Below are 12,500 nucleotides of genomic sequence, written 5' to 3'. Positions count from 1 at the left end.
GCATCTTCATTCATAAATCAAGTCTACCTATCCTCATTCATAAAAACTCTACGGACCTTCACTCCCAATTTCGTAGTTACCTGCCCATTCCCGCCACCTGTAATTAACCTGTCCTTCCAGGTGAGCTACTACGGACACGCCAAGCACCCCAAGTACTACGGACCCCCAGCTACCTTCTTCAAGTCTCACGATTACGGCTACCACTGACGGACTGCACTTCTTCGCTACTAGCATTCTACCACTTAAAGGGACACACACACACACACACACACACACACCTGGTAGCCACTTAACAAGGCCTCTCCACTCCAATGACTGTTCTTTATAACACACTTAAGTGCCCTGTTTCTTGTTAAGTACCTACCACACTACTACTACTACTACTACTACTATAATGGCACTTACTGGCCTCTTAAGTGCTTCCTGTAAGTACCTACCATAGTGAACCACACAACCACAAATTCAACCAAAACCTACTACCATAACTACCACCATTCCCTACCACAACTACCACCATTCCTTATCACAACTACCACCATTCCTACCACAACTACCACCATTCCTACCACAACTACCACCATTCCCTACCACAACTACCACCATTCCTACCACAACTACCGCCATTCCCTACCACAACTACCACCATTCCCTACCACAACTACCACCATTCCTTATCACAACTACCACCATTCCCTACCACAACTACCACCATTCCTACCACAACTACCACCATTCCCTACCACAACTACCACCATTCCTACCACAACTACCGCCATCTGCCCCTACCATTATACTCTTAACGACAGGACGATGCAGCGAATTTTTATATATATAATAATTACTATATTTTTGTACAATAAATTATAATTGCTATGTAATTAGGCTCTATAATTATCCCCTAATTGGGCGTGGGTGAATTTTTAAAAAGAATTATTATGGAAAAAAAAGGGGGATTATGTTGGAAATTATTATAAATCTCTCTCTCTCTCTCTCTCTCTCTCTCTCTCTCTCTCTCTCGTACGTGTCACAAGCATAAAAATTAGATTACATTTGCTTTGTCATCCTTTGCTCATCGCCTTCCCTCCTAGCTCTCTCTCTCTCTCTCTCTCTCTCTCTCTCTCTCATCCTTTGCATATCGCCTTCCATCCCAGTTCAGCTCTCTCTCTCTCTCTCTCTCTCTCTCTCTCTCTCTCTCTCTCTCTCTCTCTCTCTCTCTCTCTCTCTCATATCCTTTGTTTATCTCCTTCCCTCCAAGTTCATCTCTCTCTCTCTCTCTCTCTCTCTCTCTCTCTCTCTCTCTCTCTCTCTCTCTCTCTCTCTCTCTCTCATATCCTTTGTTTATCGCATTCCCTCCCAGCTCTCTCTCTCTCTCTCTCTCTCTCTCTCTCTCTCTCTCTCTCTCTCTCTCTCTCTCTCTCAGCGGTGCAAAATTGAATTATAAACAGCGATACCTGACTAATGAGACTTACCTGTAATTAATTTCACGGGGGCGATTTAAACTGTCAGGCTCTTTCCAACGCTGTTTCTATTATGCCTTTGTGGGTAATAATAATAATAATAATAATAAAAATGACAAACAACAATAATAATAATAATATAAATAATAATATAAATAATAATAATAATAATATAAATAATAATAATAAAATAATGACAAACAACAATAATAATAAATAAAAATAATAATAATAATAATAATAATAATAATAATAATAATAATAACAGTAGTAGTAGTAGTAAACCAATAAATAATAATAATCGCCATCATCATCATCATCATGCAGTAATAATTAGTAGTAGTAGTAGCAGCAGTAGTAGTAGTAGCAGCAGTAGTAGTAGTAATAGTAGCAGTAGTAGTACCGGGAGCAGTAGAAGTAGTAAGGCAATAATAATAATAATAATAATAATAATAATAATAATGGTGAAAACATTAATAGTACCAGTAATAGTAATAATATTAATAATAATAATAATAATAATAATAATAATAATAATAATGGTGAAAACATTAATTGTACCAGTAATAATAATAATAATAACAATAATAATATAATACTACGATGCTAGTCACGAAGAAGTGCTACGGAAGTCACATTATTGCCTTAATATGCCGCTTACGTGAAATAAGCAACAAAAGAAATGTGCTAGTCACGAAGAAGTGCTATAGAAGTCACAGCAATTTCACTATAAGGCAAACGGACTGCTCTCTCTCTCTCTGTCTCTCTCTCTCTCTCTCTCTCATTCATTAATAAATCCGTTTTAAATATCGTAAAAATTAAAGCCATTTCAATATTATTTTTGACTCAGAAGTAATTTTCCGTACCAAACATGGCTTTTAAAAATTTGAAAAAAATTAAATAAATAATAATAATAATAATAATATACTGTACGGTAATTCATATGGGGAAAATAAAAAAAATCTACGGGATCCTTGCGCCACGGTTCACTTTAAGAGAGAGAGAGAGAGAGAGAGAGAGAGAGAGAACCAGGATAAAGGACTGTCAGCCGCCACTGCCTGCGTGTCGTTATCACTGCACGCACGAACACACACACACAAATCCATACTCGTACATCTCCAGCATGGGGGAAGGATTAAGTCTGGCCATCACTCTCATCTCGCAGAAAATGTAACCTGCTGAGGGTGACTATTAAAATTAACAGTACCTTGCCTAATTACACTCCTATACCCTGTCCATTATAATCTGGCCTAAAATTACCTTCTCTCCGTCTTCAAAACCGCGATGTGGTAAGGGATTAACACTAGAATATGGTGCTAGTCACGAAGAAGTGCTGTGGAAAGGGCGAAGAGCCGAAGTATGGCCTTATTCTGCCCTTGAGATACAGGAAATAAGCTGAAAAGGGAAGAAAATTTCCACGAAGTTTATGTGAAAAAGGGACCTTGCCTGTACATTCGACGGTTGTATGTTGCAGATTGAGACAATGTTTGAGTGTTAGCCTTGTCAGTTACGCCTGGGGCCTGGGAATGATGAGTGGAATGCCTGAGAGAGAGAGAGAGAGAGAGAGAGAGAGAGAGAGAGAGAGAGAGAGAGAGAGAGAGAGAGAGAGAGAGAGAGAGAGAGAGAGAGAGAGACAGAGACAGACAGACAGAGAGAGAGAGAGAGAGAGACAGACAGACAGAGAGAGAGAGAGAGAGAGACAGAGAGAGAGAGAGAGAGAGACACACACACACACACACACACACACACAGGTACACAAATATTTAAGACAACACGTAAAGCCATAAAAACACATAATCAACCATTTTTTTACCTTCGTCTGGTATTTCTCACCTGTAATTACAACCTCATTACCTGGACAAGCAAAAACAATTTCCGGGCAGGTGAAAAGAATTGAGGTGAGGTTGGGTTGAGAGAGGTTAGGACAGGATAGGCTTGTTTGGGCTGGAATCTCTCTCTCTCTCTCTCTCTCTCTCTCTCTCTCTCTCTCTCTCTCTCTCTCTCTCTCTCTCTCAGAAGGAAAAATTGTGCTACTTATTTAACGCCGTCCACGCGGCCCCTAAGGAATTTATTTTATTTAGATTCTCAGTTTATTTAACATTATTATTATTATTATTATTATTATTACTACTACTACTACTACTACTACTACTATTATTATTACAGTATTTACCCTTATTATTATCAATTCTTCTTCTTCTTCTTATTATTATTATTATTATTATTATTATTATTAAAGTATTTACCCTTATTATTATCACATTATTATTATTATTATTATTATTATTATTATTATTACAGTATTTACCCTTATTATTATCACATTATTATTATTATTATTATTATTACAGTATTTACCCTTATTATCACTATCATTATTATTATTATTATTATTATTATTATTAAAAACCTCGACAGCAAACGTTGTCAACGAAGGCCAAGCAGGAAGACTACATGAAAGCAAAAGGTTACAGTGACATATTACATGGGCGAAAAAAAATCACACTTAGTACATTAACAAAATTATCATACTAGTCTATCTCTCTATCTATGGCCCGACGCCCTAATCCCGCAAAGGGTGGCCGCAGACAAAACGCCTCCAAGTCGCTGTCACAAACCATTTGACTGCCCTCCCCTCAACTCACTACCCCCTCCCTCATATACTTCTCAACTCCATCCCTGCATCTCATCCTCGGTCTTCCCCTCCCTCCACTTCACCTACATACACCCTCTTAGTCAGTCTTTCATTCCCCATTCTCTCCATATGTCCAAACCACCTAAGTGTATTTCTCCTAATCTTCTCAACCACATCCACATCCACCCCACTACACTATTTCACTTCTTCATTCGTCAACCTGTCCCTCCACGTCACTCCACATGCTCCTCTGAAGTAACTCATTTCCACAGCTCTCACTATTGACTTGTTCCCTTCTTGCAAGGTCCACGCCTCGCTTCCATACGTCAGGGTAGGGATCACAATACTATCATGCAGTGACTTCTTAACTTCCATACTCACCTCCCTATTTCTCATCACTGCTTTTAGTGTACCAACAACCTTCCTTCCCTGCTGTACCCTTTCACGCACCTCATCCCCTAAAGTTCCATCCTTACTCACCACACTACCCAAGTACTTGAATGCACTCACATTCTCCATATCGTCACCATCCAACCTCTCTGTACACTCTGTGACTTCATTCCTCTCAAACACCATAACTTTACTTTTGTTTACATTAACTTTCAGATTTATCTTCCTACAAACTGTCCCAAATTCATTCACCAAACCTTGCAACTCCCATTCATCTTCACTCAACAATACTGTATCATCAGCAAACAGCAACACCGGAATCTTCCAACTCTCACCCTCATTCATTAGAGCCATCCCCACATCCACTGCCCTACCTTGCACCTATTACTACATTTACAAACACACTAAGGAAACACAATACTACATAAAAAAATAAAAAAAAGGGGGGGGGCAAAAAATACAGTAGAAAAAAAAATACAAGCATAAGTCTTTAAATTTGTTAGTAAAAAAAAAAAAAAAAAGATAAATTACAAGAGTGAGCCTTATCATGTACTACCAAAGAAAATGTAATGCGGTGGCTGTACAGTGAGAGTACTTTTATATGGTATACTGTAATATTGGAGTACTACTATTCGGAAAGAGTTACATTTTTATTATAATGCTAGTCACGAAGAAGCGCCATAAAAAAGGGTATTTAATATTACACTGGTTTACTATCTTAAAAAAAAAAAAAAAAAAAGTTCAATTATTCATATACTCTCCATTTTTTCTTGGCTCAAAATTGCCATCTCTCCATCACGAACGCTTAAATATAACAGCAGACTAATCCTACAATGTGCTAGTCACGAAGAAGTGCTGTGGAAAGGATGTAGAGCCATAGTATTGTCTTCGGTCACTAGGCTACGTGAAATAAGCTGCTAAAGGCAAAAAATCTGGGCCACGTTATGGGAAAAGGAGCATAGATTCCGCTCCTTGGCTCTCCTAAAGACGGCTCTCTCTCTCTCTCTGTAAGTGAAGATGATGATAAAACTTTCCTTCAAATTTTGATATTCTCCGCCTCCCATGCCTCTCTCAGATGAATAAAATCGTCTGGCGTTGAATGGCGTGGAATAACAGCGTTGTGTGGTCCATGAGAAATTGTGTGTGTGTGTGTATATATATATATATATATATATATATATATATATATATATATATATATATACACACACACACACACACACTGACATGCGAGTGACAGGTACTGTTGCTGCGCTGCACCTCACCCTCAGGCTGCTAAACTAACGTCTCAAACAACTCCGAACATTGCATACGGCACGGTGAATGGGCCGACCAAGGGTATAGTATTACAGATTCTATATTAACAATTCGGTATTTAATTTAGTTTAGATTATGCATAATTTTACTAATTCGTCATAAAAGGTCATGTTTTATCTGATGTAACAGAAGTTGCCGAAATACAGGACATTTAAGATAATTTGCTGAAACAGCGGGACATTTTAGTCAATTTAAAAAGCGGGACATTTTAGTCAATTTAAAAAGCGGGACATTTTAGTCATAATTTAAAAAGCGGGACATTTTAGTCATAATTTAAAAAGCGGGACATTTTAGTCATAATTTAAAAAGCGGGACATTTTAGTCATAATTTAAAAAGCGGGACATTTTAGTCATAATTTAAAAAGCGGGACATTTTAGTCATAATTTAAAATGCGGGACATTTTAGTCATAATTTAAAATGCGGGACATTTTAGTCATAATTTAAAAAGCGGGACATTTTAGTCAATTTAAAAAGCGGGACATTTTAGTCAATTTAAAGAGCGGGATAGACGTCAAGAAAGCAGGACTGTCCCACCTAAAAGCGGGACTCTGGCCACCTCACCCAGAGAAAAACTGGACCATGAGAAGAAAAATAATTGTATGCATTTTTTTGGCCAAACAAAAAAAAATATCTAATCAATAATATAAAAAAAATTAATACGTGCGAATAATACTTTCAGAGATATTCGGTGTGTGTGTGTGTGTGTGTGTGTGTGTGTGTGTGTGTGTGAGAGAGAGAGAGAGAGAGAGAGAGAGAGAGAGAGAGAGAGAGAGAGAGAGAGAAAATCGTCTGAAAGTTCGATTTATTTCAAGTTAGGAGAGACGACTAGGACTGAAAGTTAGAAATTATCTCCATTATTTCCATTACCTCCATTATCTCCACTACCTCTCTTATCTCCACTACCTCTCTTATCTCTATCTCCCTTATCTCCATTATGTCCCTTACCTCCCGCATCTCCACTATCTCCCTTATCTTCACTATCTCCCTTATCTCCACTATCTCCCATTATCTCCATTACCTCCCTTATCTACTCTCTCCCTTATCTCCACTACCTTCACTATCTCCCTTATCTCCTATTTACTTCGCTATTAAATGTTAACAGATAAAGGCAAAGAGTTGGATTCTGTATTGGATTTGTAAATAAATAATAAATATAATCCGGAAAATAAAACTAACATGACCCAATGCATCTATCTATCCATTTATCTGCCTATCTATCTCTATATCCAGACGCCATCATCCCGTCTGGGGTGCCCACAAACAAATCGCCTCCATGTCACCCTCTCCCATGCCATTTCGCTGCCCTCGTCCCAGCTCACACATCTCTCTCTCATTTACCTCTCCACTCCAGGCAAAATAAAAATACAAATAAAAAATAATTAAATATATATGCGTAAATGTGTACAAAGAAATATATAAAATAACTTTTTTTTTATTGATGTTAAGTGATGAGATTTTTTGGAAAAAAAAAAAAAAAAAAAAACAGGAAGCAGCCCCACAAATTAATACATAAAAATATATACACGAGCATCTCAAATTTCCATTGCAAAAGTTGGCGCTGATCACATTCCTGGCAATTTGCAACTCAAAAGAATACATTTATAGTTGCAAAAGTTGATTCAGTGCAACAGTATGCAACTCCCACACAGACAAAGCCCCGACCACACCCTCCTCCAACCACACACTCGTCATCGATACCCACACACAAGAAAACAATGGAAAAACAGAGGAAATGTAATATCAGAGCGACATTTTTTATTTTTTGTTAAGCGTAATGGCGAGAGGTGACAACTACGCCCCGCCCACCTCCTCCCCTCAGCCAATCCCGGGCCAGAGCGAAGGGAGTGAGGTGCCAGATGTCGCTTGATGAAACGCCAATCGAATATTCCAATTTATCCACTTTTATTTTCATTTTATTTTTCCCGCCATACTTGTGACGTCATGCTCAGTGCCCACGCTGGAGGTATATAAGGACTAGTGGAGCTTCGGGACCATCATTCCGAAGCAGATCCAGCCTCCGATAACAACACACAAGCAAAAATGTTTTACCAAGTTAGTGACACGGTGATTTTGGTGACTCGGGACGAAATTGGAACGTGTTATTGTTTTAGCCCAGCGTGTGGTCGAACCGGGATAGTGGATTATCATTATTATTATTATTATTATTATTACCAACAAACTACTGGTGTATATCAATCTGTCCATTCATCTGCCTATATCCATTCATCTTTCTACCATTCATTTATCTACCCATCCATCACTCTACTGTATCTATCGTCAGACGCCTTCATCTCGTAAGGGGCGGCCACAAACGAAGCGTCTCATCCTGTCCACCGCCATCACGCTGCCCTTTCACCAACTCACACTCCCTCTCATATACCCCTCCACCCCATCCCTCTTTCCCAAGCTTTGCAGAATTAGTTTTATGCCCTTCACTGTTTTTCCTTTTCTTTTTTTACATTTTGCCTTTCAGCCAGAGGACGCTTTTAGCTGAGTTTTCTTTTTCTTTTTTTTCTTTTTCTGATCTGGGGAGCGACCTAGTAGTACAGAGGTTGATTTTTTTTTTCATGCAAGGAAGAAGGAAACAAAGGCTAGAAGCTTGGAAGACTGTTCCCTCCAATAATAATAATAATAATAATAATAATAAAATAATAATAATTAGTAATAGTAATAATAATAATAATAATAATAATAACAGCCAGCTTTAAGATCCTTTTACTTCTCAAAAAGATTAATTTTGCCTGACAACTAAATATTGTTTTTAATGCTACTAACCAAAATTACATCAGTGGCTATTAAAAAAGATAATTATACGAAAATATGGGGGTGTAATAGAGAAAATAAATCGCCATGGAAAAAATGTTCCGTAACCTTAAAAAAAATACTAGTCATTATACATGTACAGAGGTATTCTCTCTCTCTCTCTCTCTCTCTCTCTCGCCAAGTAATTGAAGACTTTTTTCCTCCTATCCTCTAAAGTTTCCTCTCTGCCAACCCAGTCCAAGCCAGGGTGATTAAAAACGGCTTAAGTCCACCTAATGGGGTAATTAAGGCCCCTATGATTAACCACATTAGCCTTGTTAATGATGAAATAATTACCTGAGCCATTACACGGTTAATTAGAAAGGTTAATGGTCAGCCAAGGTGCAATTAAAGGGTCACTGATTTTAAAATGATCTAATTAATCCACTGTTCTATCTGTTTTACCTTTATTTCCATTTATTTTTTCCTTTATTTTTTCATGTAATTTTTTTTACTATTTTTTATTTTTATTATTTTTTTGTTTCTGTTCATGTCGATTTTTGTCAATTTTTTTCATGTGGGTTTTTCGTTTGTTTTTTCACTCGTGTGGATTTTTTTGTCACTTTCCTTCATGTTTTTTTTTTTAATCTTTTTTTTTTTTTTTTGTCTTTTTTCCCTTCATGTTTTTTTTTTTCCATTATGTGAGTTTTTGTCACTTTTTTCCTTCATTAGTTTTTTTTTATTCTTTATTTATGTGGGTTTTTGTCCATTATTCTTTATTTATGTTTTATTTTTGTCATTTTATTCGATTATGATGGTTGTTCTGTCATACTACTGCTTCATGTTTTGTTTTTTTTATCTCTTCTTCTATTCCTTCATGTTAATTTTTCTTCACGTTTTCTCTCCTTCATGTTAATTTTCTTTCATGTTAGTTTTTCTTTCCTTCTTGTTAATTTTCCTTCATGTAAATTTTCTTTCCTTCGTTAATTTTTTCATGTTAAATTTTCTTTCCTTTATGTTAATTTTTCTTTCCTTCATGTTAATTTTTTTCCATGTTAATTTTCTTTCCTTCACGTTAATTTTCTTTCCTTCATGTTAATTTTCTTTCCTTCACGTTAATTTTCTTTCCTTCATGTTAATTTTCTTTCCTTCATGTTAAATTTTCTTTCATGTTAGTTTTTCTTTCTTTCATGTTAATTTTCTTTCCTTCATGTTAATTTTTTTCAATTTTTCTTTCATGTTAAATTTTCTTTCCATGTTAATTTTCTTTCATGTTAATTTTTCCTTCATGTTAATTTTCTTTCCTTCATGTTAATTTTTCCATCCTTCATCCCTACATGTGTTTTCTTCACCTCCTCCCTCCCATGACTTCACTTGACCTCCCTTGTCTCCTCAGCTCGCCCTGACCCTGGTGGCAGCCGCCCTGACCCTAGCTGACCCCGTTCCTGACCCCGGTGGCTATCATCACGTGAGTAATACAAAGTTCAAATCATTTTATAACTATACTATGAATGCTGTGAGAAGTGCATGATCAGAGATTTTGGCACTTTTTAACGTGGCAGCGTCCGGATTGACTCTATCGGATACGTTTAAGTGAAGCTACAGAACGTGGTGAATGTTTTTAGCGTATCAGAGAGAGCCAGGATTCCGGGGGCTTGAATCGTGAGCGAATGGAAGCGAGGCCCATTCGATTAGGCAAATTTGGGCTGTCTGGACATTGCTACTCCTCACCCTGCCCTAGGGTGGGAAAGGAGGTCTGGATGATGATGATGATGATGATGATGATGACTATGTTCACTTTAACTTGGCCTAAAATTACCACCTCTCCATCTTCAATGCTGAGGTGTAACAATGCTAGTCACGAAGAAGTGCTAGGGTGGCTGAGATATATATAAAGTTCTAATCATTTTATACACTAGAATAAGGTGTTAGTCACTGGGATTTTATTGATTAATCCCACATAAATCCACCTAGTACTGATGTGGATTACAATTACTTTACTACTACTACTACTAATTCATTCATCCATCATCCAATCTTATGTCGCCCCACGAGGAGCGTAGGAACCCGGGGCTAGAAGGGTTGGTCCTGACATTTAAGATGAGTGTGACCAGCCTCATTCATCCCTGAGTGGTATTATATGAGCAATAAACTCCAACCACGCCTTTTAATAATAATAATACCACCACCACTCCTCCTCCTCCTCCTCCTCCTATTACTACTACTATTATCTACCTATCTATCTATTGTCAGACGCCTTAATCCCGTAAGGGGTGGCCACAAACAAATCGCCTCCATGTCGCCCTGTCCCCCGCTATATCATTGCCCTGCTCCCAGCTCACCCACACCCCTCTCATATACCTCTCCATCCCTCCATCTCATCCTTGGCCTCCCCCTCCCTCTCTCCCCCTCCACCTCAATCACATACACTCTCCTCGTCAGTCTCTCACTCTCCATCCTCTTCACATGTCCAAACCACGTCTCCTAACGCTTCCTAACACATCCACATCTACTACTACTACTATTACTACTACTACTATTTTCCCTCCTCCCTCGCCCCCCGCAGGAACCTCTACCCTACCACTTCGACTACCACGTGAAGGACCACTGGAAGCACACGCACTTTGGTCAACACGAGAAGAGCGATGGCAAGGGCGTCTGGGGTCACTATACCGTTGACCTGCCCGACGGACGGAAGCAGAGGGTAGGAAAAATTTGAAGTTTAAGGGAATTTTAGGGGAAGAAAAAATTTAGGGGAAGAAAATATTTAGGGAGAAAATATTTAGGGAAGATAAAATTTAAGGGAAGATAAAATTTAAGGGAAGAAAAAATTTAGGGGAAGAAAATATTTAGGGAAGATAAAATTTAAGGGAAGAAAAAATTTAGGGGAAGAAAATATTTAGGGAGAAAATATTTAGGGAGAAAATATTTAGGGAGAAAATATTTAGGGAGAAAATATTTAGGGAAGATAAAATTTAAGGGAAGAAAAAATTTAGGGAAGAAAAATTTTAGGGGGAGATAAAATTTAGGGGGTGATAAAGTGAGAGGACGCTTCTATCAATACATCTTAGATCTGCTAGCCTTGTAGTATTATTTTTTGCTAGCCTTGTCGTATTATTCTTATCTATAAAAATACAGCTTATCACTCACCTGTACGATGGAAAATACAGAATTATGAGAGCATCCTGTTTTCCAATCTTATCGTTCAATGAAAAAATTATGTTTATGGAATATATATTAATTCACAATGTCCAATTCAAATATTAAAAACCCAATATACTGTTTCCTATACTCTTTTCACTCTAACTTGGCCCAGCTTTTCGTCCTTCTGTGGCTTATTTCACGTAGCTATGTGGCAGAAAAAGACAGCACTCCACATCCCTTCCATAGCACTTCTTCGTGACTAGCATCGTGATCTAGTGCTAATCTACTGTTACAAGACTGAGGATTAAGAGATGGTAATTTTGGGCCAAGTTAGAGTAAAACGGGTATAGATCAAGATATACCCCAGTGACCTGACCTGACCTCCTCTCCCCCCATTAGGTCGACTACCACGCTGACCACCACAAGGGCTACGTTGCCAAGGTAACCAAAAACAAGAGCACTTAAAAAAAAAAAATACATTTTTCCAATCACCTTAAAATTTACATAATCATCTTGGAAAAAAAAATTTCTTGTTTGGACATCATCTATAATTCTATGGACTTAATTTATATATCTATTTTTATCTATCTTTTTCAATCTATTTTAATCTGGATTCCCTTTGTTAAATTGATGTTTTTTTTTTTTCCTTCGATGATTTCAAAGCTGTAGAGTTCTTTAATATAAAGTGTGTGTGTGTGTGTGTGTGTGTGTGTGTGTGTGTTAGTAATGACTGTGCGTATGTGTTTACTAATAACCATGTGCGTGTGTTCTGATAACCATATGCGTGTGTTCTGATACCCATGTGCGTGTGTGA

General features: G+C 37.6%; 2 protein-coding genes across 2 annotated transcripts in view; both read left to right on the top strand.

Moving 5' to 3' along the window:
• Positions 1 to 207, top strand: part of LOC145407025 (cuticle protein 7-like) — a 6,539-nt gene extending 6,332 nt beyond the window's left edge. Inside the window, exon 5 of the mRNA XM_080278041.1 lies at positions 121 to 207. Coding sequence (XP_080134167.1) covers positions 121 to 207 — 87 coding nt within the window. The remainder of the gene's footprint in view (positions 1 to 120) is intronic.
• Positions 208 to 7,574: 7,367 nt separating this feature from the next.
• Positions 7,575 to 12,500, top strand: part of LOC145407126 (uncharacterized) — a 5,230-nt gene continuing 304 nt past the window's right edge. The window contains exons 1-4 of the mRNA XM_080278144.1: positions 7,575 to 7,649; positions 9,939 to 10,010; positions 11,109 to 11,246; positions 12,086 to 12,127. Coding sequence (XP_080134270.1) covers positions 7,575 to 7,649; positions 9,939 to 10,010; positions 11,109 to 11,246; positions 12,086 to 12,127 — 327 coding nt within the window. The remainder of the gene's footprint in view (positions 7,650 to 9,938; positions 10,011 to 11,108; positions 11,247 to 12,085; positions 12,128 to 12,500) is intronic.

The sequence above is a fragment of the Coenobita brevimanus genome, chromosome 72 (assembly GCF_032717465.1).
Source record: "Coenobita brevimanus isolate Jiangsu-jjx chromosome 72, ASM3271746v2, whole genome shotgun sequence".
Taxonomy (NCBI): Eukaryota; Metazoa; Arthropoda; class Malacostraca; order Decapoda; family Coenobitidae; genus Coenobita; species Coenobita brevimanus.
This window is presented reverse-complemented; position numbering and strand designations above follow the sequence as displayed.